Source organism: Sturnus vulgaris, unplaced genomic scaffold (genome assembly GCF_052056855.1).
Source record: "Sturnus vulgaris isolate bStuVul1 unplaced genomic scaffold, bStuVul1.hap1 Scaffold_1138, whole genome shotgun sequence".
Classification (NCBI taxonomy): domain Eukaryota; kingdom Metazoa; phylum Chordata; class Aves; order Passeriformes; family Sturnidae; genus Sturnus; species Sturnus vulgaris.
The window spans coordinates 21,742-49,088 of NW_028276043.1; the positions used below are offsets into that span (position 1 = coordinate 21,742).

The 27,347-nt window shown below is 54.1% G+C and overlaps 1 protein-coding gene and 1 long non-coding RNA gene across 7 annotated transcripts; one reads left to right on the forward strand and one right to left on the reverse strand.

Annotated features, from left to right (window-relative positions):
• Positions 1 to 249: 249 nt before the first annotated feature.
• Positions 250 to 24,618, forward strand: ALDOA (aldolase, fructose-bisphosphate A). 3 transcript variants are annotated; one of them, XM_088157585.1, is made up of 10 exons: positions 250 to 264; positions 5,808 to 6,061; positions 8,252 to 8,373; positions 11,258 to 11,469; positions 14,327 to 14,381; positions 15,276 to 15,436; positions 17,838 to 17,921; positions 19,134 to 19,308; positions 21,066 to 21,265; positions 23,791 to 24,618. In XM_088157585.1, exons 3-10 carry the CDS (start codon positions 8,262 to 8,264, stop codon positions 23,884 to 23,886), a joined length of 1,095 nt encoding a protein of 364 aa, XP_088013711.1. In that variant the 5' UTR covers positions 250 to 264; positions 5,808 to 6,061; positions 8,252 to 8,261; the 3' UTR covers positions 23,887 to 24,618. The 3 variants fall into 3 exon arrangements, 1 of the variants encoding a protein (XP_088013711.1); XR_015799778.1 differs by lacking the exons at positions 250 to 264; positions 5,808 to 6,061; positions 8,252 to 8,373; ... (4 more) ...; positions 19,134 to 19,308; positions 21,066 to 21,265 and adding an exon at positions 22,563 to 22,649; XR_015799779.1 differs by lacking the exons at positions 250 to 264; positions 5,808 to 6,061; positions 8,252 to 8,373; ... (4 more) ...; positions 19,134 to 19,308; positions 21,066 to 21,265 and adding an exon at positions 23,084 to 23,398.
• On the reverse strand, positions 24,338 to 25,473 carry LOC148219443 (uncharacterized). 4 transcript variants are annotated; one of them, XR_015799780.1, is made up of 4 exons: positions 25,409 to 25,473; positions 25,104 to 25,232; positions 24,832 to 24,891; positions 24,338 to 24,439 (listed from the first exon to the last, which is right to left on the reverse strand). It is a non-coding gene; the product is annotated as an uncharacterized LOC148219443 (long non-coding RNA). The 4 variants fall into 4 exon arrangements; XR_015799782.1 differs by lacking the exon at positions 25,409 to 25,473 and adding an exon at positions 25,264 to 25,354 and having other exon boundaries at positions 25,104 to 25,150; XR_015799781.1 differs by lacking the exon at positions 24,338 to 24,439 and adding an exon at positions 24,695 to 24,782 and having other exon boundaries at positions 24,814 to 24,891.
• Between the last annotated feature and the right edge of the window lie 1,874 nt (positions 25,474 to 27,347).

Genomic DNA, 27,347 nt, shown 5'->3' on the forward strand with positions numbered 1-27,347 from the left:
CCCAAAAACGATGCCCCCAAAATGAACCCCGAACCCCCAAAACCCCTGGGACACCCCAAAAATCTCAAGGTCACCCCAAAATCCTCCCGGGAACCCCCAAAAATCCCCCCCCCCCCAAGGGACCCCCCAAAATTCCGGGTGGGCCCCACCGTGACTCAGCTCGCGGCGTTGCCCTTTTAAGGCTCCGCCCACTCAGGGGCGGGGCGAGGTGACGTCACTCCCCAAAGCCCCGCCCACACGCGCGAGGGCCGCGGCGGAGCCCAGGTCGGGATTTGAGGGGAGCGGAATTTTGGGGTTAAAAAAAAGGAGATTTTTTGGGGTAAAAAAAGGAGATTTTGGGGTCGGGCAGGGAGGTTTGAGGGAAAAGGGGATGAGTTTGGGGTGAAAAAAGCGGAATTTGGGGTGAAAAGGCGAGATTTGAGGAGGAAAAGTGGAGTTTTTGGGGGCGGGGGGGAACGTTTTGGGGGTTGGAGGAAGTTGGAGTGAGGGGAAACGGGCGGTGGGGAGGGGGAAAAGTGCGGGTTTTGAGGTAAAAAATGAGGATTTTGAGGTTAAAATTGCGAATTTTGGGGTGAAAAAGGCGGATTTTGGGGATTGGGAGGAAGTGGTGAAGTTAAAAAGTGAAGATTTGGAGGTGAAAAGTGCAGGTTTGGAGGTGAAAAATGCAGATTTGGGATCTGGGGCAGATTTGGTGGTGGGGGGAGGAAATCGTGAGGTAAAAAGTGGAGATTTTGAGAGAAAAAAGCAGATTTTGAGGTAAAAAATGCAGATTTTGAGGTTAAAATTGTGGATTTTGAGGACTGGGAGGAAATCCTGAGGTAAAACGTGAAGATTTTGAGGGGAAAAAGCAGATTTTGAGGTAAAAAATGAAGATTTGGGGTGAAAAAAGCGGATTTTGGGGATTGGGAGGAAATCGTGAGGTAAAAAGTGGAGATTTTGAGTTTAAAAAGTAGATTTTGAGGTACAAAATGCAGATTTTGAGGTTAAAATTGCGAATTTTGGGGATTGAGAGGAAATCCTGGGGGTGAAATGCAGATTTTGAGGTAAAAAATCGTAAATTTTCGGGATTTCGAGGAAATCGTGAGGTGAAAAGTGAAGATTTTGAGGGGAAAAAGCGAATTTTGAGGTAAAAAATTCAGATTTTGGGTGAAAAAAGGAGATTTTGGGGATTGGGAGGAAGTCGTGAGGTAAAAAGTGAAGATTTTGAGAGAAAAAAGCAGATTTTGAGGTAAAAAATGCAGATTTTGAGGTTAAAATTGTGAATTTTGAGGACTGGGAGGAAATCCTGAGGTAAAACGTGAAGATTTTGAGGGGAAAAAAGCAGATTTTGAGGTAAAAAATGGAGATTTTGGAGTGAAAAAAGGAGATTTTGGGGAATAGGAGGAAATCGTGAGGTAAAAAGTGAAGATTTTTAGGGGAAAAAGCAAATTTTGAGGAAAAAAATGGAGATTTGGGGTGAAAAAAGCGGATTTTGGGGACTGGGAGGAAATCGTGAGGTAAAAACTGCAGATTTTGAGAGAAAAAAGTCGATTTTGGGGTAAAAAATGGAGATTTTGAGGTTAAAATTGCGAATTTTGGGAATTGGGAGGAAATCGTGAGGTAAAAAGTGAAGATTTTGAGAGAAAAAAGCAGATTTTGAGGTAAAAAAAAATGAGATTTTGGGTGAAAAAAGCGGATTTTAGGGATTGGGAGGAAATCGTGAGGTAAAAAGTGAAGATTTTGAGGGGAAAAAGCGAATTTTGAGGTAAAAATGGAGATTTTCGGTGAAAAAAAGCAGATTTCGGGGAATAGGAGGAAATCGTGAGGTAAAAAGTGAAGATTTTGAGGAAAAAAGTCGATTTTGAGGAAAAAATGCAGATTTTTGAGGTAAAAAATGCAGATTTTGAGGTTAAAATTGCGAATTTTGGGAATTGGGAGGAAATCCTGAGGTAAAAAGTGAAGATTTTGAGTTAAAAAAGCAGATTTTGAGGTAAAAAAAATCAGATTTTGAGGATTGGGAGGAAATCCTTAGGTAAAAAGTGAAGATTTTGAGTAAAAAAAGTCGATTTTGAGGTAAAAAATTAAGATTTTGAGGATTGGGAGGAAATCGTGAGGTAAAAAGTGAGGATTTTGAAGGGAAAAAGCGAATTTTGAGGTAAAAAATGCAGATTTTGGAGTGAAAAAAGCGGATTTTGGGGATTGGGAGGAAATCGTGAGGTAAAAAGTGAAGATTTTGAGAGAAAAAAGCAGATTTTGAGGTAAAAAATTGCAGATTTGGGGTGAAAAAAGCGGATTTTGGGGATTGGGAGGAAATCCTGAGGTAAAAAGTGAAGATTTTGAGAGAAAAAAGCAGATTTTGAGGTAAAAAATGGAGATTTTGAGGTTAAAATTGCGAATTTTGGGGATTGAGAGGAAATCCTGGGGGTGAAATGCAGATTTTGAGGTAAAAAATCGTAAATTTTGGGGATTTCGAGGAAATCGTGAGGTAAAAAGTGAAGATTTTGAGGGGAAAAAGCAAATTTTGATGTTAAAAATGCAGATTTTGGGTGAAAAAAGGAGATTTTGGGGATTGGGAGGAAGTCGTGAGGTAAAAAGTGAAGATTTTGAGAGAAAAAAGCAGATTTTGAGGTAAAAAATGCAGATTTTGAGGTTAAAATTGAGAATTTTGGAAATTGAGAGGAAATCCTGAGGTAAAAATTACAGATTTTGGGGGTTGAAATGCAGATTTTGAGGTAAAAAATCGTAAATTTTGGGGATTTCGAGGAAATCGTGAGGTAAAAAGTGAAGATTTTGAGTAAAAAAAGTCGATTTTGAGGTAAAAAATGCAGATTTTTGAGGTAAAAAATGCAGATTTTGAGGTTAAAATTGTGAATTATGGGAATTGGGAGGAAATCGTGAGGTAAAAAGTGAAGATTTTGAGGGGAAAAAAGCAGATTTTGGGGTAAAAAATGCAGATTTTGGGTGAAAAAAGCGGATTTTGGGGATTTCGAGGAAATCGTGAGGTAAAAAGTGAAGATTTTGAGGGGAAAAAGCAGATTTTGAGGTAAAAATGGAGATTTTGGGTGAAAAAAGGAGATTTTGGGGAATGGGAGGAAATCGTGAGGTAAAAAGTGAAGATTTTGAGTAAAAAAAGTCGATTTTGAGGAAAAAATGCAGATTTTTGAGGTAAAAAATGCAGATTTTGAGGTTAAAAATGCGAATTTTGGGAATTGGGAGGAAATCGTGAGGTAAAAAGTAAAGATTTTGAGAGAAAAAAGCAGATTTTGAGGTAAAAAAAATCAGATTTTGAGGATTGGGAGGAAATCCTTAGGTAAAAAGTGAAGATTTTGAGTAAAAAAAGTCGATTTTGAGGTAAAAAATTAAGATTTTGAGGATTGGGAGGAAATCGTGAGGTAAAAAGTGAGGATTTTGAAGGGAAAAAGCGAATTTTGAGGTAAAAAATGCAGATTTTGGAGTGAAAAAAGCGGATTTTGGGGAATGGGAGGAAATCGTGAGGTAAAAAGTGAAGATTTTGAGAGAAAAAAGCGAATTTTGATGTAAAAAAATGCAGATTTTGAGGATTGGGAGGAAATCCTGAAGTAAAAAGTGAAGATTTTGAGGGGAAAAAGCCGATTTTTAGGTAAAAAAATGGAGATTTGGGGTGAAAAAAGCGGATTTTGGGGGATGGGAGGAAATCGTGAGGTAAAAAGTGAAGATTTTGAGGGGAAAAAGCGAATTTTGAGGAAAAAAAAGCAGATTTTGAGGTAAAAAATGCAGATTTTGAGGTTAAAATTGCGAATTTTGGGGATTGAGAGGAAATCCTGGGGGTGACATGCAGATTTTGAGGTAAAAAATCGTAAATTTTGGGGATTTCGAGGAAATCGTGAGGTAAAAAGTGAGGATTTTGAAGGGAAAAAGCGAATTTTGAGGTAAAAAAAATCAGATTTTGAGGATTGGGAGGAAATCGTGAGGTAAAAAGTGAAGATTTTGAGAGAAAAAAGCAAATTTTGAGTTTAAAAATGCAGATTTTGGGTGAAAAAAGGAGATTTTGGGGATTGGGAGGAAATCGTGAGGTAAAAAGTGAAGATTTTGAGTAAAAAAAAGCAAATTTTGAGGTAAAAAATGGAGATTTTGGGTGAAAAATTCGGATTTTGAGGATTTGGAGGAAATCGTGAGGTAAAAAGTGAAGATTTTGAGTAAAAAAAGTCGATTTTGAGGTAAAAAATGCAGATTTTGAGGTAAAAATGCGGATTTTTGAGGTAAAAAAATGCGGATTCTGCAGTGAAAAAATTCGATTTTGAGGTTAAAATTGTGAATTTTGGGGATTGGGAGGAAATCCTGAGGTAAAAAGTGAAGATTTTGAGGGAAAAAATGCAGATTTTGGGGTCTGAGGGAGATTTTTGGGATGAAGGTGGATTTAATGATGAAAAAGTCGATTTTTGGTGTGAAAAAGTCGAATTTTGGGTCCAAAATTCAAATTTTGGGGCCCAAAAGTCGAATTCGTGGGTGAAAAAGTCGAATTTTGGGTGAAAAAGCCGAATTTTGGGGTAAAAAAGTGGAATTTTGGGGTCCAAATGTCGAATTTGGGGGTGCAACAGGTGGATTTGGGGCACAAAAAGTTGAATTTTGTGGTGAAAAAGTCGAATTTTGGGGCACGAAATGTGGATTTTGTGGGGAATAAATCGGATTTTGGGGTTCAAAATGTGGATTTTATGGGGAATAAATCGGATTTTGGGCTGAAAATGTTGATTTTATGGGGAATAAATCGGATTTTGGGGTACAAAATGTGGATTTTATGGGGAATAAATCGGATTTTGGGCTGAAAATGTTGATTTTATGGGGAATAAATCGGATTTTGGGGTGCAAAATGTGGATTTTATGAGGAATAAATCGGATTTTGGGCTGAAAATGTTGATTTTATGGGGAATAAATCGGATTTTGGGGTGCAAAATGTGGATTTTATGAGGAATAAATCGGATTTTGGGGTGCAAAATGTTGATTTTATGAGGAATAAATCGGATTTTGGGGTGCAAAATGTTGATTTTATGAGGAATAAATCGGATTTTGAGGTGCAAAATGTTGATTTTATGAGGAATAAATCGGATTTTGAGGTGCAAAATGTGGATTTTATGGGGAATAAATCGGATTTTGGGCTGAAAAAGTCGATTTTGAGGTGCAAAATGCGGATTTTATGCGGAATAAATCGGATTTTGGGGTGCAAAAGTCGATTTTGGTGTGCAAAAGGCGGATTTTATGGGGAATAAATCGGATTTTGAGGTGCAAAATGTGGATTTTATGAGAAATAAATCGGATTTTGGGGTGCAAAAGGCGGATTTTGTGGGGAATAAATCGGATTTTGGGGTGCAAAATGTGGATTTTATGAGGAATAAATCGGATTTTGGGGTGGAAAAGTCGATTTTGGGGTGCAAAAGGCGGATTTTATGGGGAATAAATCGGATTTTGGGGTGCAAAAGTCGATTTTGGGGTGCAAAATGCGGATTTTATGAGGAATAAATCGGATTTTGAGGTGCAAAATGCGGATTTTGGGGTGTAAAAGTCGATTTTGAGGTGCAAAAGGCGGATTTTATGGGGAATAAATCGGATTTTGGGGTGCAAAAGTCGATTTTGACGGTGAAAAACTCGAATTTTGGGGTCTCCCCAAGGGCGGATTTTGGGGTGCAAACCGCCCGGGGGGGGGGGGGGGAGGGGCGGGGCTGTTTCCTGCTTCTCCTTCCTCCTCCTCCTCCTCCTCCTCCTCCTCCTCCTCCTCCTCCCCTTGAAACGCCCTTGGGTGGGGGCGGGGACATTCCCGGGACATTCCCGGGACATTCCCGGCTCTGCTCGCGCAGCTCCCCGGACACTCCCGGACACCTTCGGACCCTCCCGGACACCTTCGGACACTCCCGGACACCTTCGGACCCTCCCGGACACCTTCGGACACTCCCGGACACCCTCGGACACTCCCGGACACCCTCGGACCCTCCCGGACACCTTCGGACCCTCCCGGACATTTCCGGACACTTTCGGACACTCCCGGACGTTCCCGGACACTCCGGACGCTTTCGGACACTCTCGGAAACTTTCGGACACTCCCGGACACTCGGTCAGTGACTCCCCCCCCCCCCAGAAAATTCCTCCTCAAATTCCCGTCCCACAAATCCTGGGTTTTTTCCTAAAAAATTTGGGGGTTTTTTCCTACAAATTTCGGGGGTTTTCGTAAAAATTTTGAGGTTTTTCTTGATGTTTTGGCGTTTTCCCTGAAGTTTTGGGGTTTTCCTTGAAATCTTGGGGGTTTTCCTTGAAATTTTGGGGTTTTTCCTTAAAGTCTTGGAGTTTTTTTTCCTTAAAGTCTTGGGGTTTTCTCTTAAAGTCTTGGCGTTTTTCCTTGAAATTTTGGGGTTTTTCCTTGAAATTTTGGGGCTTTTCCTTAAAATTTTGGGGGTTTTCCTTGAAGTTTTGGGGTTTTCCTTGAAATTTTGGGTTTTTTTTTCTTGAAATTTTGGGGTTTTTCCTTAAAGTCTTGGGGTTTTTCCTTGAAATTTTGGGGTTTTTCCTTAACGTCTTGGAGTTTTTCCTTGAAATTTTGGGTTTTATCCTTGAAAATTCGAGGTTTTTTTTTTTCATCGAAGTCTTTGCTTCTTTCCTTAAAATTTTGGGTTTTTTTTCCTGAAAGTTTTGTTTTTTTCCTTAAAGTCTTGGGGTTTTTCCCTTTAAATTTTGGGGTTTTTCCTTAAATTTTTGGGGGTTTTCCCTTGAAATTTTGGGGTTTTTCTTTAAAATTTGGGGATTTTTTCTTAAAATCTTGGCATTTTTCTCTTGAAATTTTGGATTTTTTCACCTAAAAATTTTGGGATTCTTCTCAAAATCTTGGGATTCTCCCCCCCCCCAGTGCCCTCCCAGTTCACTCCCAGTGCTCCCAGTCCATTCCCAGTCCATTCCCAGTATCCCCAGTCCACTCCCAGTCCACTCCCAGTGACCTCTGATCCTCTCCAGTCCATTCCAGTCCACTCCCAGTCCATTCCAGTCCACTCCCAGTCCATTCCCAGTTCCTTCCAGTCCATTCCCAGTGACCTCTGATCCTCTCCAGTCCATTCCCAGTATCCCCAGTCCACTCCCAGTCCACTCCCAGTGACCTCTGATCCTCTCCAGTCCATTCCAGTTCACTCCCAGTCCACTCCCAGTAACCTCTGATCCTCTCCAGTCCATTCCCAGTGCCCCCAGTCCACTCCCAGTCCATTCCCAGTAACCTCTGATCCTCTCCAGTCCATTCCCAGTCCATTCCAGTTCACTCCCAGTGACCTCTGATCCTCTCCAGTCCATTCCAGTTCACTCCCAGTGACCTCTGATCCTCTCCAGTCCCTTCCCAGTGCCCCCAGTCCACTCCCAGTCCACTCCCAGTAACCTCTGATCCTCTCCAGTCCCTTCCCAGTGCCCCCAGTCCACTCCCAGTAACCTCTGATCCTCTCCAGTCCCTTCCCAGTCCACCCCAGTCACTCCCAGTCCATTCCCGGTCCCCTTCCAGTGCCCCGAGCTCATTCCCAGTCCTTCCCAGTGTCCCCAGTCCCTCCCAGTTCATTCCCAGTCCCTCCTAGTCACTCCCAGTTCCCTCTCAGTCCCTTTGCATTCCATCCCAGTCCCTCCCAGTTCATTCCCAGTGCATTCCCGGTCCCCTCCCAGTGCCCCGAGCTCATTCCCAGTCCTTCCCAGTGTCCCCAGTCCCCTCCAGTTCATTCCCAGTCCATTCCTGTTCCCCTCCCAGTGGTCCCATCCTACTCCCAGTCCTTCCCAGCGTCTCCAGTCCACTCCCAGTTTATTCCCAGTCCCTCCCAGTGAATCCCAGTTCCCTCTCAGTCTCCTCCCGGTCCACCCCAGTCACTCCCAGTCCATTCCCGGTCCCCTCCCAGTGTCCCAAACTCATTCCCAGTCCTTCCCAGTGTCCCCAGTCCACTCCCAGTGCCCCTCACTCCCCTCCCAGTCCATCCCAGTTTACTCTCAGTCCCTCCCAGTCCCTCCCAGTGCCCCTCACTCCCCTCCCAGTCCATCCCAGTTTACTCTCAGTCCCTCCCAGTCCCTCCCAGTGCCCCTCACTCCCCTCCCAGTCCATCCCAGTTTACTCTCAGTCCCTCCCAGTCCCTCCCAGTGCCCCTCACTCCCCTCCCAGTCCATCCCAGTTTACTCTCAGTCCCTCCCAGTCCCTCCCAGTGCCCCTCACTCCCCTCTCTGGGAACACCCTGGGGCGTGGCCGTGTCCCCGCCCCGCTGACGTCACCGCTGACGTCACCGTGTCCCCTCAGTGCCACCAAGATGTCACCGCCCGTGCCCGCCCTGACCCCCGAGCAGAAGAAGGAGCTGGCGTCCATTGCCCAGCGCATCGTGGCCCCCGGCAAGGGCATCCTGGCTGCCGATGAGTCCACTGGTATGGACTGGGATGGACTGGGATTGAACTGGGAGGGACTGGGATTGGACTGGGAGGGACTGGGATTGAACTGGGAGGGACTGGGATGGACTGGGAGGGGCTGGCGTCCATTGCCCAGCGCATCGTGGCCCCCGGCAAGGGCATCCTGGCTGCCGATGAGTCCACTGGTATGGACTGGGATGGACTGGGATTGGACTGGGATTGAACTGGGAGGGACTGGGATTGGACTGGGAGGAGCTGGCGTCCATTGCCCAGCGCATCGTGGCCCCCGGCAAGGGCATCCTGGCTGCCGATGAGTCCACTGGTATGGACTGGGATTGGACTGGGAGGGACTGGGATTGGACTGGGAGGGACTGGGATTGAACTGGGAGGGACTGGGATGGACTGGGATGGACTGGGATTGAACTGGGAGGGGCTGGCGTCCATTGCCCAGCGCATCGTGGCCCCCGGCAAGGGCATCCTGGCTGCCGATGAGTCCACTGGTATGGACTGGGATGGACTGGGAGGGACTGGGAGGGACTGGGATTGGACTGGGAGGGACTGGGATTGGACTGGGATTGAACTGGGAGGGACTGGGATTGGACTGGGAGGGACTGGGATTGGACTGGGGGGGACTGGGATGGACTGGGATTGAACTGGGAGGGGCTGGCGTCCATTGCCCAGCGCATCGTGGCCCCCGGCAAGGGCTGGTATGGACTGGGATTGAACTGGGAGGGACTGGGAGGGACTGGGATTGGACTGGGAGGGACTGGGATTGAACTGGGAGGGGCTGGGATTGAACTGGGATTGAACTGGGAGGGACTGGGATTGAACTGGGAGGGGCTGGGATTGGACTGGGATGGACTGGGATTGGACTGGGATTGAACTGGGGGGGACTGGGAGGGACTGGGATAGACTGGGAGGGACTGGGATTGGACTGGGAGGGACTGGGATTGAACTGGGATTGACTGGGATGGACTGGGAGGGACTGGGACAAACTGAGAGGGACTGAGATAGAACTGGAATGGACTGGGAGTGACTGGGACAAACTGGGAGAGAACTGGGAGGGACTGGGATAAACTGGGAATGGACTGGGATGGACTGGGATTGAACTGGGAGTGACTGGGACAAACTGGGAATGGACTGGGATGGACTGGGATTGAACTGGGAGTGACTGGGACAAACTGGGAATGAACTGGGAGTGACTGGGACAAATTGGGAATGGACTGGGATTGAACTGGGAGTGACTGGGACAAACTGGGAATGGACTGGGAGGGACTGGGAGTGACTGGGACAAACTGGGAATGGACTGGGATGGACTGGGACAAATTGGGAATGGACTGGGATTGAACTGGGAGTGACTGGGACAAACTGGGAATGGACTGGGAGGGACTGGGAAGCACCGAGGCAACACCAGGAGCCTGGTTGGGAGTTGCTGGTTTATACTGGCCCATACTGGTTTGTACTGGTTTATACTGGGATGGCACCTGGGGGCCTGGGGAAACCTCTGGGACCTCCTGAGGGTGAACTGGGAGCTACTGGGAGCTACTGGGGCAGCGAAAGGAGACCAGTGGGTGTTACTGGTTTATACTGGTTTATACTGGTCTGTAATAGTTCTGATTGGTCTGTACTGGTTTGTACTGGTTTGTACTGGTTCTGAGTTGGTGATACTGGCTCTAACTAGTTTGTACCAGTCCATACTGGTCTATACTGGTGCATATTGGTCCATACTGGTTTATACTGGTCTATATTAGTCCATACCAGTCTATACTGGTTCATACTGGTTTATACTGGTCTGTATTGGTTTATATGAGTCTATACCAGTTTGTACTAGTTTATACTGGTCTGTACTGGTCTATACTGGTTTATACTGGTCTGTATTGACCCATACTGGTTTATACTGGGCCTTATTGATTCATAGTGCTCCATACTGGTCTATATTGATCCATACTGGTTTATACTGGTCTGTATTGGTTTATATGAGTCTATACCAGTTTGTACTAGTTTATACTGGTCTGTACTGGTCTATACTGGTTTGTACTGGTCTGTATTGACCCATACTGGCTTATACTGGGCCTTATTGATTCATAGTGCTGCATACTGGTCTATATTGGTCCATACTGGTTTATACTGGGCCATACTGGTTCATACTGATCTATAGTGCTCCATACTGGTCTATATTGATCCATACTGGTTTATACTGGTTTATATTGGGCCATACTGATCCACAGTGCTGCATATTGGTCTGTGTTGATCCATACTGGGCCATACTGGTTTATACTGGTTTATACTGGCCCATACTGATCTATAGTGCTCCATACTGGTCTATATTGGTCCATACTGGTCTATACTGGTTTATATTGGTCTATATTAACCCATACTGGCCCGTATTGGTTTATATTAATACATACGAGTCTATACTGGTCCATACTGGTCTATAATGGTCCATACTGGCCCATACTGGTCCATACTGGTCTATACTGGTCCGTACTGGTTTATATTGATCCATAGAGATCCATACTGGTCTATACTGGTCTATACTGGTCCATACTGGTCTCTACCCCCCTCCAGGCAGCATTGCCAAGCGTCTGAGCTCGGTGGGGGCCGAGAACACGGAGGAGAACCAACCAGTCCATACTGGTCCATACTGGTTTATACTGGTTTATACTGGTCTATAGTGGTCTATAATGGTCCATACTGGTCTATACTGGTCCATACTGGTTTCTGTGCCCCCTGCAGGCAGCATTGCCAAGCGTCTGAGCTCGGTGGGGGCCGAGAACACGGAGGAGAACCGGCCGGTCCATACTGGTTTATATCGATCCATACTGGTTCATACTGGTCTATACTGGTCTATACTGGTTCATACTGGTCTATACTGGTCCATACTGGTTTCTGTCCCCTCCAGGCAGCATTGCCAAGCGTCTGAGCTCGGTGGGGGCCGAGAACACGGAGGAGAACCGGCGCTGGTACCGGCAGCTGCTCTTCACGGCCGACAAGCGCGTGGAGCCGTGCATCGGCGGCGTCATCCTGTTCCACGAGACCATGTACCAGAAAGCCGACGACGGGCGCCCCTTCCCCCGGGTCATCCGAGACAAGGGGGCGCTGGTCGGCATCAAGGTGGGCTCCGGGGACACCCTGGGGACCTTGGGGACACCTTGGGGACATTGGGGACACCTTGGGGACATTGGGGACACCTTGGGGACCTTGGGGACACCTTGGGGACATTGGGGACACCTTGGGGACACCCTGGGGGCACCTTGGGGACACCTTGGGGACATTGACACCTTGGGCACATTGGGGACACTTTGGGGACATTGATGACACCTTGGGGACACCCTGGGGACATTGAGGACCTTGGGGACACCCTGGGGACCTTGGGGGGACCTTGATGACACTTTGAGGACATTGGGGACACTTTGAAGACCTTGGGGATCTTGGGGACACCTTGGAGGCATTGGGGACCTTGGGGACACTTTGAGGACCTTGGGGACATCTTGAGGACATTGGAGACACCTTGAGGACCTTGGGGGCACTGGGGACACCTTGGGGACACCTTGGGGACATTGGGGACATCTTGAGGACATTGGAGACACCTTGAGGACCTTGGGGACACCTTGAGGACATTGGAGACACTTTGGGGACACCTTGGGGACATTGGGGACACCTTGGGGACATTGACACATTGGGGACCTTGGGGACGCTTTGAGGACATTGGGGACGCTTTGAGGACCTTGGAGATCTTGGGGACACCTTGGGGACACCTTGGGGACATTGGGACACAAAGCAGGGGGGGGATGTGGGGTTGGGTCAAAGCCGACGACGGGCGCCCCTTCCCCCGGGTCATCCGAGACAAGGGGGCGCTGGTCGGCATCAAGGTGGGCTCTGGGGACACCCTGGGGACCTTGGGGACACCTTGGGGACATTGGGGACACCCTGGGGACATTGAGGACCTTGGGGACACCCTGGGGACCTTGGGGGGACCTTGATGACACTTTGAGGACATTGGGGACATTGGGGACACCTTGGAGGCATTGGGGACCTTGGGGACACCTTGAGGACATTGGGGACACTTTGAGGACCTTGGGGACACCTTGAGGACATTGGGGACACTTTGAGGACCTTGGGGACACTGGGGACACCTTGGGAACACCTTGGGGACATTGGGGATGCTTTAAGGACCTTGGGGACACTGGGGACATTGGGGACACCTTGAGGACCTTGGGGACACCTTGGGGACACTTTGGGGACACCTTGGGGACATTGGGGACACTTTGAGGACCTTGGGGACACTTTGGGGACCTTGGGGACACCTTGAGGACATTGGAGACACCTTGAGGACCTTGGGGACATTGGGGACACCTTGGGGACCTTGGGGACATTGGGGACACCCTGGGGACACCTTGGGGACATTGGGGACACTTTGAGGACCTTGGGGACACTTTGAGGACATTGGGGACTCTCTGGGGGCATTGGGGACACCTTGGGGACATTGGGGATGCTTTAAGGACCTTGGGGACCTTGGGGACACCTTGAGGACCTTGGGGACACTTTGGGGACCTTGGGGACACCTTGAGGACCTTGGGGACATCTTGAGGACCTTGGGGACACCTTGAGGACCTTGGGGGCACTGGGGACACCTTGGGGACACTGAGGACATTGGAGACACCTTGGGGACCTTGGGGACACTTTGGGGACCTTGGGGACATCTTGAGGACCTTGGGGACATCTTGAGGACCTTGGGGACACTTTGGGGACACCCTGGGGACACCTTGGGGACATTGAAACCTTGGGGACATTGGAGACACTTTGGGGATCTTGGGGACACCTTGAGGACCTTGGGGACGTCTTGAGGACATTGATGACACCTTGGGGACACCTTGGGGACATTGACACCTTGGAGACATTGGGGACACTTTGGGGATCTTGGGGACACCTTGGGGACCTTGGGGACACCTTGGGGACACCTTGAGGACCTTGGGGACACTTTGAGGACATTGGGGACATTGGAGACACCATTGGGGACCTTGGGGACACCTTGGGGACATTGGGAACATTGGGGATACCTTGGGGACATTGGGGACCTTGGGGACACCTTGGGGGGACCTTGGGGACATTGGGAACATTGGGGACACCTTGGGGACATCTTGGGGACATTGAGGACACTTTGGGGACCCTGGGGACACCTTGGGGACATTTGAGGGTTTTGGGGACACCTTGGGGACATTTGGGGCTTGGCTGTTGTTCCGTGACCCAGCTCGGTCACCTCAGGGTGGGGACCTGGAGGGGGACACGGGCATGGGTGGCCCTGGTGGCCCTGGTGGCCCTGGTGGCCCCCTGGTGACCTTGGTGGCCCTGGTGACCCTGGTGGCCCTGGTGGCCCTGGTGACCCTGGTGGCCTTGGTGACCTTGGTGACCCTGGTGACCCCGGTGGCCTTGGAGACCCTGGTGACCCTGGTGGCCTTGGTGGCCTTGGAGACCCTGGTGGCCTTGGAGACCTTGGTGGCCCTGGTGGCCCTGGTGGCCTTGGTGACCTTGGTGGCCCTGGTGACCTTGGTGGCCCTGGTGGCCCTGGTGGCCTTGGTGACCCTGGTGGCCCTGGTGGCCCTGGTGACCCTGGTGACCCTGGTGGCCTTGGTGGCCCTGGTGGCCCCCTGGTGACCTTGGTGGCCCTGGTGGCCCTGGTGACCCTGGTGGCCCCGGTGGCCCTGGTGACCCTGGTGGCCCCAGTGGCCCTGGTGGCCCTGGTGACCCTGGTGGCCCCGGTGGCCCTGGTGACCCTGGTGGCCTTGGTGGCCCTGGTGGCCCTGGTGGCCCTGGTGGCCCTGGTGGCCTTGGTGGCCCTGGTGGCCCTGGTGGCCCTGGTGGCCTTGGTGGCCCTGGTGGCCCTGGTGACCCTGGTGACCCTGGTGGCCCCGGTGGCCCTGGTGGCCTTGGTGGCCCTGGTGGCCCTGGTGACCCTGTTGCTGTCCCCCAGGTTGACAAGGGCGTGGTGCCCCTGGCTGGCACCAACGGAGAGACCACGACCCAGGGTGAGTGACAGCCGTGTCCCCAATGTCACCCGTGTGTCACTGTGTCATTGTCACCTGTGTGTCACTGTGTCATTGTCATTGTCACCCGTGTGTCACTGTGTCACTGTCATTGTCACCTGTGTGTCTGTGTCACTGTCACAGCCGTGTCCCCAATGTCACCCGTGTGTCACTGTGTCCCCAATGTCACCCGTGTGTCACTGTGTCATTGTCATTGTCACCCGTGTGTCACTGTGTCATTGTCACAGCCGTGTCCCCAATGTCACCCGTGTGTCACTGTGTCACTGTGTCCCCAATGTCACCCGTGTGTCACTGTGTCATTGTCATTGTCACCTGTGTGTCACTGTGTCACTGTCACAGCCGTGTCCCCAATGTCACCCGTGTGTCATTGTCATTGTCACCTGTGTGTCACTGTCATTGTCACAGACGTGTCCCCTGAGTGTCCCCTGAGTGTCCCCTGAGTGTCCCTGAGTGTCCCCTGAGTGTCCCCTGAGTGTCCCCTGAGTGTCCCCTGAGTGTCCCCTGAGTGTCCCCAATGTCCCCTGAGTGTCCCCTGAGAGTCCCCTGAGTGTCCCCTGAGTGTCCCCTGAGTGTCCCCTGATTGTCCCCTGAGTGTCCCCTGAGTGTCCCCAATGTCCCCTGAGTGTCCCCTGAGTGTCCCCTGAGTGTCCCCAATGTCCCCTGAGTGTCCCCAATGTCCCCTGAGTGTCCCCTGAGTGTCCCCAATGTCCCCTGAGTGTCCCCTGAGTGTCCCCTGAGTGTCCCCGCTGTCCCCAGGGCTCGATGGCCTCATGGAGCGCTGTGCCCAGTACAAGAAGGACGGCGCCGACTTTGCCAAGTGGCCCCAATGTCCCCAATGTCCCCTGAGTGTCCCCTGAGTGTCCCCGCTGTCCCCAGGGCTCGATGGCCTCATGGAGCGCTGTGCCCAGTACAAGAAGGACGGCGCCGACTTTGCCAAGTGGCGCTGCGTGCTCAAGATCACGGCGCACACGCCCACGCGCCTGGCGGTCATGGAGAACGCCAACGTGCTGGCCCGCTACGCCAGCATCTGCCAGCAGGTGACACGGCTGTCCCCGACTGTCCCCAACTGTCCCCGGCTGTCCCCGACTGTCCCCAACTGTCCCCGACTGTCCCCGGCTGTCCCCGGCTGTCCCCGGCTGTCCCCGGCTGTCCCCGGCTGTCCCCGAGGGTCCCCGGCTGTCCCCGGCTGTCCCCGACTGTCCCCGACTGTCCCCGGCTGTCCCCGACTGTCCCCGGCTGTCCCCAACTGTCCCCGACTGTCCCCGGCTGTCCCCGACTGTCCCCGGCTGTCCCCAACTGTCCCCGGCTGTCTCCGACTGTCCCCGGCTGTCCCCGACTGTCCCCGGCTGTCCCCGACTGTCCCCGAGGGTCCCCGACTGTCCCCGAGGGTCCCCGACTGTCCCCGGCTGTCCCCGAGGGTCGCCGAGGGTCCCCGACTGTCCCCGAGGGTCCCCGACTGTCCCCAACTGTCCCCGACTGTCCCCGGCTGTCCCCGACTGTCCCCGACTGTCCCCGACTGTCCCCGGCTGTCCCCGACTGTCCCCGGCTGTCCCCAACTGTCCCCAACTGTCCCCAGCTCTCCCCGGCTGTCCCCAACTGTCCCCGGCTGTCCCCAGCTCTCCCCGGCTGTCCCCAACTGTCCCCAACTGTCCCCGGCTGTCCCCGGCTGTCCCCAGCTCTCCCCGGCTGTCCCCAACTGTCCCCAACTGTCCCCAACTGTCCCCGGCTGTCCCCGGCTGTCCCCGGCTGTCCCCGGCTGTCCCCGACTGTCCCCGAGGGTCCCCGGCTGTCCCCGGCTGTCCCCGAGGGTCCCTGAGGGTCCCTGAGGGTCGGGGGGGGGGGTGTGGGTCTGGCATTGATGGAGGGGGGGATCGGGGAGTGGTGGGCGGGTGGGTGGGGGTTGGTGGGGGTTGGGAGGGGGTTTGGTGGCACTTAGAGGGGTTTGGTGACATTAGAGGGGGTTTGGTGGCACCTGGAGGGGGTTTAGTGACATCAGAGGGGGCTTGGTGGCATCTAGACAGGGTTTGGTGGCACTTTGGGAGGGTTTGGTTGCACTTAGAGGGGGTTTGGGGACATTAGAGGGGGTTTGGTGGCATCTGGAGGGGGTTTGGTGGCACTTTGGGGAGGTTGGTGGCATCTGGAGGATGTTTGGTGGCATCTAGACAGGGTTTGGTGGCACTTTGAGGGGGTTTGGTGGAACCTGGAGGGGGTTTGGTGACATTAGAGGGGGTTTGGTGACATCTAGACAGGGTTTGGTGGCACTTAGAGGGGCTTTGGTGACATTAGAGGGGGTTTGGTGGCATCGGGAGGGGGTTTGGTGACATTAGAGGGGGTTTGGTGGCACTTTGAGGGGGTTTGGTGACATTAGAGTGGTTTGGTGACACCTTGAGGGGGTTTGGTGACATTAGAGGGTTTTGGTGGCACTTTGGGGGTGTTGGTGCCATCAGATGGGGTTTGGTGGGATCTGGAGGGGGTTTGGTGACACTTTGAGGGCGTTTGGTGACATTAGAGGGGTTTGGTGGCATCGGGAGGGGGTTTGGTGGCACTTAGGATTTGGTGGCAATTTGAGAGGGGTTTGGTGGCACCTGGAGGGGGTTTGGTGGCACTTAGGGGGTTTGGTGGCATCTGGAGGGGGTTTGGTGGCACTTTGGGGGTGTTGGTGCCATCAGATGGGGTTTGGTGGCACTAAGAAAGAGTTTGGTGGGATCTGGACAGGGTTTGGTGGCACCTGGAGGGGGTTTGGTGACATCTGGAGGGGGTTTGGTGGCACCTGGAGGGGGTTTGGTGACACTTTGGGGAGGTTGGTGGCATCTGGAGGAGGTTTGGTGGCATCTAGACAGGCTTTGGTGACATTAGAGGGGTTTTGGTGGCACTTTGGGGGGTTTGGTGGCACTCTGAGGAGGTTTGGTGACATCAGAGGGGGTTTGGTGGCATCTAGACAGGGTTTGGTGGCACTTAGGCGGGGTTTGGTGGCACCTGGAGGGGGCTTGGTGACATTAGAGGGGGTGTGGTGGCACTTTGGGGGGTTTGGTGACATTAGAGGGGGTTTGGTGACATTAGAGGGGGCTTGGTGGCATCTAGACAGGGTTTGGTGGCACTTAGAGAGGATTTGGTGACATCAGAGGAGCCTTGGTGACATCAGAGGGAGTTTGGTGACACCTGGACAGTCTTTGGTGGCACCTCTGTCCCCTTGGGTCACCTCCAGCTGTCCCACGGGACAGTGACACCTCGGGGTGGCACCTGGGTGGCATTTGGTGGCACTTTGAGAGGGTTTGGTGACATCAGAGGAGGTTTGGTGGCATTGGGGGGGGGTTTGGTGGCACCTGGGTGGCATTTGGTGGCACTTGGGGAGGGTTTGGTGGCCCCTCCGTGCCCCTGTGTCCCCTGGTGCTGTCGCCGCTGTCACTGAGGTGTCCCCGATGTCCCCAATGTCCCCAGAATGGCATTGTCCCCATCGTGGAGCCCGAGATCCTCCCGGATGGTGACCACGACCTCAAGACGTGCCAGTACGTCACCGAGAAGGTGAGTGCCACCTGTCCTGTCCCCAGGTGTCCCCAAGTGTCCCCAAGTGTCCCCAGGGTGTCCCCTGGGTGTCCTGAGGTCCCCACTTCACAGGGTGGCACCGGCAGGTGGCACCTGGAGGGGGTTTGGTGGCACCTGGGTGGCTTTGAGTCCCCTCCCGGTGTCCCCAACTTGTCCCAGTGTCACCTGCAGTGTCCCCAACCTGTCCCAGTGTCACCTCCTGGTGTCCCCAACGTGTCCCAGTGTCACCTCCAGTGTCCCCAACTGTCCCAGTGTCACCTCCCGGTGTCCCCAACATGTCCCAGTGTCACCTCCCGGTGTCCCCAACTGTCCCAGTGTCACCTGCAGTGTCCCCAACGTGTCCCAGTGTCACCTCCCGGTGTCCCCAGCGTGTCCCAGTGTCACCTGCAGTGTCCCCAGCTGTCCCAGTGTCACCTCCCGGTGTCCCCAACGTGTCCCAGTGTCACCTCCAGTGTCCCCAACATGTCCCAGTGTCACCTCCCAGTGTCCCCAGCCTGTCCCAGTGTCACCTCCTGGTGTCCCCAACCTGTCCCAGTGTCACCTCCAGTGTCCCCAACGTGTCCCAGTGTCACCCTGGGGTGTGGGGAGGGTTCCAGACAGGAGGGTGACACTCAGAGGTGGCACCTGGGGGGGGGTTTGGTGGCACCTGGTGTGTCCCCAGCCCTGTCCCCTGAGACTCCCTGATGTCCCCAAGTGTCCGTGGTGTCCCCAAGATGTCCCCAATGTCCCCACGATGTCCCCAATGTCCCCAGGGCCGTCCCCTGAGCGTCTCCAATGTCCCCACGATGTCCCCAAGTGTCCCCAGGGCTCTCCCCGTGTGTCCCTGGTGAATCCCTGATGTCCCCAGTGGTGTCCCCAAGATGTCCCCGATGTCCCCAGGGCTGTCCCCTGAATGTCCCTGATGTCCCCAAGTGTCCTCAATGTCCCCAGGGTTGTCCCCAATGTCCCCAAGATGTCCCCAATGTCCCCAGGGCTGTCCCTGTGCATCCCCAGTGAATCCCTGATGTCCCCAATGTCCCCAAGATGTCCCCAAGATGTCCCCGATGTCCCCAGGGCTGTCCCTGTGCATCCCCGGTGAATCCCTGATGTCCCCAGTGGTGTCCCCAAGATGTCCCCAATGTCCCCAAGATGTCCCCACGCTGTCCCCACGATGTCCCCAAGGTGTCCCCACGCTGTCCCCGCTGTCCCCAGGTGCTGGCCGCCGTGTACAAAGCCCTCAGCGACCACCACGTGTACCTGGAGGGGACCCTGCTGAAACCCAACATGGTGACAGCGGGACACGCCTGTGCCACCAAGTACAGCCCCGAGGAGATCGCCATGGCAACGGTGACAGCGCTGCGCAGGACAGTGCCACCCGCCGTGCCAGGTCAGTGTCACCTGTGTCACCTGTGTCATTGTCACCTGTGTGTGTGTGTGTGCGCCATGGCAACGGTGACAGCGCTGCGCAGGACAGTGCCACCCGCCGTGCCAGGTCAGTGTCACCTGTGTGTGTCACCTGTGTCACCTGTGTGTGTGTGTGTGCCACGGCAACGGTGACAGCGCTGCGCAGGACAGTGCCACCCGCCGTGCCAGGTCAGTGTCACCTGTGTGTGTCACCTGTGTGTGTGTGTGTGTGCCATGGCAACGGTGACAGCGCTGCGCAGGACAGTGCCACCCGCCGTGCCAGGTCAGTGTCACCTGTGTGTGTCACCTGTGTGTGTGTGTGTGCCATGGCAACGGTGACAGCGCTGCGCAGGACAGTGCCACCCGCCGTGCCAGGTCAGTGTCACCTGTGTGTGTCACCTGTGTCACCTGTGTGTGTGTGTGTGTGCCATGGCAACGGTGACAGCGCTGCGCAGGACAGTGCCACCCGCCGTGCCAGGTCAGTGTCACCTGTGTCACCTGTGTGTGTGTCACCTGTGTGTGCCATGGCAACGGTGACAGCGCTGCGCAGGACAGTGCCACCCGCCGTGCCAGGTCAGTGTCACCTGTGTGTGTCACCTGTGTCATTGTCACCTGTGTGTGTGTGTGTGTGCCATGGCAACGGTGACAGCGCTGCGCAGGACAGTGCCACCCGCCGTGCCAGGTCAGTGTCACCTGTGTCACCTGTGTGTGTCACCTGTGTGTGTGTGTGTGCCATGGCAACGGTGACAGCGCTGCGCAGGACAGTACCACCCGCCGTGCCAGGTCAGTGTCACCTGTGTGTGTCACCTGTGTCACCTGTGTGTGTGTGTGTGTGCCACGGCAACGGTGACAGCGCTGCGCAGGACAGTGCCACCCGCCGTGCCAGGTCAGTGTCACCTGTGTCACCTGTGTCACCTGTGTGTGTGTGTGTGTGCCATGGCAACGGTGACAGCGCTGCGCAGGACAGTGCCACCCGCCGTGCCAGGTCAGTGTCACCTGTGTGTGTCACCTGTGTCACCTGTGTCATTGTCACCTGTGTGTGTCACCTGTGTGTGCCACACGGTGCCACCCTGCTGTTGTCACTGTTCCTTTAATGCCACCAATCGCTGTCCCCAGTGTCCCCAGGCTGTCCTGTGATGTCACAGCCGTGTCACAGCAATGTCACACTGATGTCCCCAATGTCCCCAGTGTCCCCGAGCTGTGTCTGGGCTGCCACGACGATGTCACAGCGATGTCACACTGATGTCCCCAATGTCCCCGAGCTGTGTCTGGGCTGTCACAGCCATGTCACAGCCATGTCACACTGATGTCCCCAATGTCCCCAACGTCCCTGAGCTGTGTCTGGGCTGTCACAGCAATGTCACAGTGATGTCACACTGATGTCCCCAACGTCCCCGGGCTGTCCTGTGACGTCACAGCCATGTCACAGTGATGTCCCCAATGTCCCCAATGTCCCCGAGCTGTGTCTGGCCTGTCACAGCCATGTCATGGCAATGTCACAGCAATGTCACACTATGTCCCCAGCGTCCCCGGGCTGTCCTGTGACGTCACAGCCACGTCACACTGATGTCCCCATGTCCCCAAACAGGGATCACGTTTTTATCGGGGGGTCAGAGCGAGGAGGAGGCGTGGCTGAACCTCAGCGCCATCAATCGCTGTCCCCAACGTCCCCGGGCTGTCCTGTGACATCACAGTGACGTCACAGCGAGGTCACACTGTCCCTTTGGTGTCCCCAAACAGGGATCACGTTCCTGTCGGGGGGTCAGAGCGAGGAGGAGGCGTCGCTGAACCTCAACGCCATCAATCGCTGTCCCCTGGCCCGGCCCTGGGCTCTCACCTTCTCGTACGGGCGAGCCCTGCAGGCCTCGGCCCTCAAGGCCTGGGCGGGCAAGAAGGACAACACCAAGGCGGCCCAGGAGGAGTACGTGAAGAGGGCGCTGGTAGGTGGCACTTGGGGACACCTTGGGGACACCTTGGGGACACCTTGGGGACACCTTGGGGACATTTGGGACACCTTGGGGACACCTTGGGGACAGTTCTGGGACATTGGGATACAGGGGAGTACTTAGGGGACACTTCGGGGGCACTTTGGGGACACCTTGGGGGCACCTTGGGGACACTTTGGGGACAGTTCTGAGACATTGGGATACAGGGGAGGACATTGGGGACACTTTGGGGACACTTTGGGGACATTTGGGACACCTTGGGGACACCTTGGGGACACTCTGGGGACATTGGGATATGGGGGACACAGGGACAGGGACAACACCAAGGCGGCCCAGGAGGAGTACGTGAAGAGGGCGCTGGTAGGTGGCACTTGGGGACACCTTGGGGACACTTTGGGGACAGTTCTGAGACATTGGGAACACCTTGGGGACACCTTGGGAACATTGGGATTATGGGGGAAGACATTGGGGACACCTTGGGGACACTCTGGGGACACCTTGGGGACATTTGGGACACCTTGGGGACACTTTGGGGACACCTTGGGGACATTGGGGACACCTTGGGGACACTCTGGGGACACTTTGGGGGCATTGGGATACAGGGGAGTACTTAGGGGACACTTCGGGGGCACTTTGGGGACACCTTGGGGGCACCTTGGGGACACTTTGGGGACAGTTCTGAGACATTGGGATACAGGAGAGGACATTGGGGACACTTTGGGGACACTTTGGGGACATTTGGGACACCTTGGGGACACCTTTGGGACACTTTGGGGACATTGGGATATGGGGGACACAGGGACCGGGACAACACCAAGGCGGCCCAGGAGGAGCACGTGAAGAGGGCGCTGGTAGGTGGCACTTGGGGACACCTTGGGGACACTTTGTGACACCTTGGGGACACTTTGGGGACATTGGGATACAGAGGAGGACATTGGGGACACCTTGGGGACACCTTGGGGACACTCTGGGGACATTGGGATACGGGGGAGGACATTGGGGACACTTTGGGGACACCTTGGGGACACAAGGACACAACACCAAGGCGGCCCAGGAGGAGCACGTGAAGAGGGCGCTGGTAGGTGGCACTTGGGGACACCTTGGGGACACTTTGGGGACAGTTCTGAGACATTGGGATACAGGGGAGGACATTGGGGACACCTTGGGGACACTTTGGGGACACTTTGGGGACAGTTCTGAGACATTGCGAACACCTTGGGGACACTCTGGGGACGTTGGGGACACCTTGGGGACACCTTGGGGACACTGGGATACAGGGGAGGACCTTGGGGACACTTTGGGGACATTGGGATATGGGGGACACAGGGACAGGGACAACACCAAGGCGGCCCAGGAGGAGTACGTGAAGAGGGCGCTGGTAGGTGGCACTTGGGGACACCTTGGGGACACTCTGGGGACAGTTCTGAGACATTGGGATACAGGGGAGGACATTGGGGACACCTTGGGGACACTTTGGGGACACAAGGACACAACACCAAGGCGGCCCAGGAGGAGCACGTGAAGAGGGCGCTGGTAGGTGGCACTTGGGGACACCTTGGGGACACCTTGGGGACACCTTGGGGACATTGGGATGCAGGGGAGGACATTGGGGACACCTTGGGGACACTCTGGGGACAGTTCTGAGACATTGGGAACACCTTGAGGACGTTGGGAACACTCTGGGGACACCTTGGGGACACCTTGGGGACACCTTGGGGACAGTTCTGAGACATTGGGAACACCTTGGGGACACCTTGGGGACACCTTGGGGACAGTTCTGAGACATTGGGAACACCTTGGGGACACCTTGGGGACACCTTGGGGACATTTGGGACACCCTGGGGACACCTTTGGGACACTTTGGGGACATTGGGATATGGGGGACACAGGGACAGGGACAACACCAAGGCGGCCCAGGAGGAGTATGTGAAGAGGGCGCTGGTAGGTGGCACTTGGGGACACCTTGGGGACACTCTGGGGACAGTTCTGAGACATTGGGAACACCTTGGGGACACCTTGGGGACATTGGGATATGGGGGAAGACATTGGGGACACCTTGGGGACACCTTGGGGACACAAGGACACAACACCAAGGCGGCCCAGGAGGAGCACGTGAAGAGGGCGCTGGTAGGTGGCACTTGGGGACACCTTGGGGACACCTTGGGGACACTTTGGGGACACCTTGGGGACACCTCGTGGCAATGATGGGGGTGACAGGTGAAGGATTGGGGAGGTGACACTTGGGGACACCAACGCCCCCAACTGTCCCCATTGTCCCCATTGTCCCCATTGTCCCCATTGTCCCCATTGTCCCCAACTGTCCCCATTGTCCCCAACTGTCCCCATTGTCCCCATTGTCCCCATTGTCCCCATTGTCCCCATTGTCCCCAACTGTCCCCATTGTCCCCATTGTCCCCATTGTCCCCATTGTCCCCATTGTCCCCATTGTCCCCATTGTCCCCAACTGTCCCCATTGTCCCCATTGTCCCCATTGTCCCCATTGTCCCCATTGTCCCCAGGCGAACTCTCTGGCGTGCCAGGGCAAGTACACCCCGAGTGGGCCAGCGGGGGCGGCGGCCAGCGAGTCCCTGTTCGTGTCCAACCACGCCTACTGAGCCTGCCCGTGGCTACCGAGCCCGGGGCTGTGGCTACTGACCCTGGGCCCGTGGCTACTGACCCCAGGGCTGTGGCTACTGACCCTGGGCCCGTGGCTACTGACCCCAGGGCTGTGGCTACTGACCCTGGGCCTGTGGCTACTGACCCTGGGCCTGTGGCTACTGACCCCGGGCCTGTGGCTACCGACCCTGGGCCCGTGGCTACTGACCCCGGGGCTGTGGCTACTGACCCTGGGCCCGTGGCTACTGACCCTGGGCCTGTGGCTACTGACCCTGGGCCCGTGGCTACTGACCCCGGGGCTGTGGCTACCGACCGTGGGCCTGTGGCTACTGACCCCGGGGCTGTGGCTACTGACCCCGGGCCTGTGGCTACTGACCCCGGGGCTGTGGCTACTGACCCCGGGCCTGTGGCTACTGACCCTGGGCTTGTGGCTACTGACCCACGAGCATCCGCTGACTGCCTGGACACACCTGGATAACACCTGGATAACACCTGGATAACACCTGGGGACACTCCCTGACCACCCACTGAGCACTGCTGGCCACTGAACACCTGGTGACCACTGAACACCTGGTGACAACACCTGGTGACCACTCAACACCTGGTGCCCACCTGGTGGCATCTGACCACCTGGTGACCACCTGGTGACCACTCAACACCTGGTGACAATTCAACACCTGGTGAACACCTGGTGGCAACTGACCACCTCGTGACCACCTGGTGACCACTCACTGAACACCTGGCAACTGCCTGGTGACCACTCAACACCTGGAGACCACCTGGTGGCAAATGACCACCTGGTGCCTACCTGGTGACCACTGAACACCTGGTGCCCACCTGGTGGCAACTGACCACCTCGTGACCACCTGGTGACCACTCAACACCTGGTGCCCACCTGGTGACAACACCTGGTGACTACTCAACACCTGGTGACAATTCAACACCTGGTGACCACTGACCACCCACTCAACACCTGGTGACCACACCTGGTGACCACTGAACACCTGGCAACTGCCTGGTGACAACTCAACACCTGGAGACCACCTGGTGACAACACCTGGTGCCTGCCTGGTGATGACTCACTGAACACCTGGTGACAACACCTGGTGACCACTCAACACCTGGTGCCCACCTGGTGGCATCTGACCACCTGGTGACCACCTGGTGACCACTCACTGAACACCTGGAGAACACCTGGTGACCACTCACTGAACACCTGGTGACAATTCAACACCTGGTGACCACTGAACACCCACTCAACACCTGGTGAACACCTGGTGATCACTGAACACCCACTCAACACCTGGTGACAACACCTGGTGACCACTCAACACCTGGTGCCCACCTGGTGACAACACCTGGTGACTACTCAACACCTGGTGACAATTCAACACCTGGTGACCACCTGGTCACCACCGAACACCTGGTGACAACTGAACACCTGGCAACTGCCTGGTGACCACTCACTGAACACCTGGTGACAATTCAACACCTGGTGATCACTGAACACCTGGTGCCTACCTGGTGGCATCTGCCCACCTGGTGACCACCTGGTGACCACTCAACACCTGGAGACCACCTGGTGACAACACCTGGCAACTGCCTGGTGACCACTGAACACCTGGTGACAACACCTGGTGACCACTGACCACCCACTCAACACCTGGAGACCACCTGGTGACAACACCTGGTGACCACCTGGTGACCACTGAACACCTGGTGACAACACCTGGTGACCACTCAACACCTGGCAACTGCCTGGTGACAACTCAACACCTGGTGACCACTGACCACCACTCAACACCTGGTGACAACACCTGGTGACCACTGAACACCTGGAGACCACCTGGTGACCACTGAACACCTGGAGACCACCTGGTGACAACACCTGGTGCCTACCTGGTGACCACTGAACACCTGGTGACAACACCTGGTGACAATTCAACACCTGGTGACAACTGAACACCCACTCAACACCTGGTGACAACACCTGGTGACCACTGAACACCTGGAGACCACCTGGTGACAACTCACTGAACACCTGGTGCCCACCTGGTGACCCCCTGGTGGCCACTGTCCTCTCCCCCCCCCCCCGGTGGCCACTGTCCCCTCCCCCCCGGTGGCCCCGGCCCCTCCCCCATTAAAGAGTCGCGGATGCAGCGCCGAGAGTCGGAGCCATTGTGGGGGAGGGGCGCCGGAACTGGGGGGGCTGGAACCGAAATTTGGGGGTTTTGGGGGGCTTGGAACCGAAATTTGGGGGTTTGGGGGATTTGGAACCAAAATTTGGAGGATTTGGAATCCAAAATTTGGGGATTTTGGGTGTTTGGGACCGAAATTTGGGTGATTTAAACAGAAATGGGAGGATTTGGAACCAAAATTTGGGGATTTTGGGAGTTTGGAACCAAAATTTGGGGGATTTGGAACCCAAAATTTGGGGGGGTTGAGGCGATTTAAACCAAAATTTTGGGATTTGGGGAGTTTGGAACCGAAATTTGGGGAGTTTGGAACCGAAATTTGGGGGATTTGAAACCCAAAATTTGGGGATTTGGGTGATTTAAACAAAAACTTGAGGGGTTTGGAACCCAAAATTTGGGGGATTTGGGGGCTTGAAACCAAAATTTGGGGGATTTGGAACTCAAAATTTGGGGGTTTGGGGAGCTTGGAACCGAAATTTGGGGTTTTGAAACCCAGAATTTGGGGGGTTTGGGTGATTTAAACAAAAATCTGGGGGGTTTGGAACCCAAAATTTGGGGATTTTGGGGGCGTGAAACCAAAATTTGGGGGGTTTGGAATGAAAACTTGGGGGATTTTGGGTGATTTAAACAAAAATTTGGGGGGTTTGGAACCAAAATTTGGGGGATTTTAAACCCAAAATTTGGGGGTTTGGGAGCTTGGAACCAAAATTTGGGGATTTTGGGTGTTTGGAACCGAAATTTTGGGGGATTTGGGAATTTGGAACCGAAATTTGGGGGGTTGGAATAAAAATTTGGGGATTTTGGGACCAAAATTTGGGGATTTTGGGTGTTTGGAACTGAAATTGAGGGGTTTGGAACCAAAATTTGGGGGCTTTAAAACCCAAAATTTGGGGGGGTTGGGGCGATTTAAACCAAAATTTGGGGGTTTGGGGAGTTTGGAACCGAAATTTGGGGGGGTTTGAAACCCGAAATTTGGGGATTTGGGTGATTTAAACAAAAATCTGGGGGGTTTGGAACCCAAAATTTGGGGAGTTTGGGAGTTTGGGACCGAAATTTGGGGGGTGGGAACTAAAATTTGGGGGGTTTGGAAACAAAATTTGGGGATTTTGGGTGTTTGGAACCGAAATTTGGGGGGGTTTGGAATCCAAAATTTGGGGATTTTGGGAGTTTGGAACCAAAATTGGGGGGTTTGGAATCCAAAATTGGGGGGATTTGAAACCCAAAATTTGGGGATTTTGGGGGGTTTGGAACCAAAATTGGGGGGG

Bases quoted from the DNA above. Each gene is read 5' to 3' on its own strand.
- ALDOA (XM_088157585.1), top strand. From the start codon at position 8,262: ATGTCACCGCCCGTGCCCGCCCTGACCCCCGAGCAGAAGAAGGAGCTG. The intron at 14,382-15,275 runs GTGAGTGACAGC...CGCTGTCCCCAG, and splicing joins CGGAGAGACCACGACCCAGG to GGCTCGATGGCCTCATGGAG. The intron at 19,309-21,065 runs GTCAGTGTCACC...GTCCCCAAACAG, and splicing joins AGTGCCACCCGCCGTGCCAG to GGATCACGTTCCTGTCGGGG.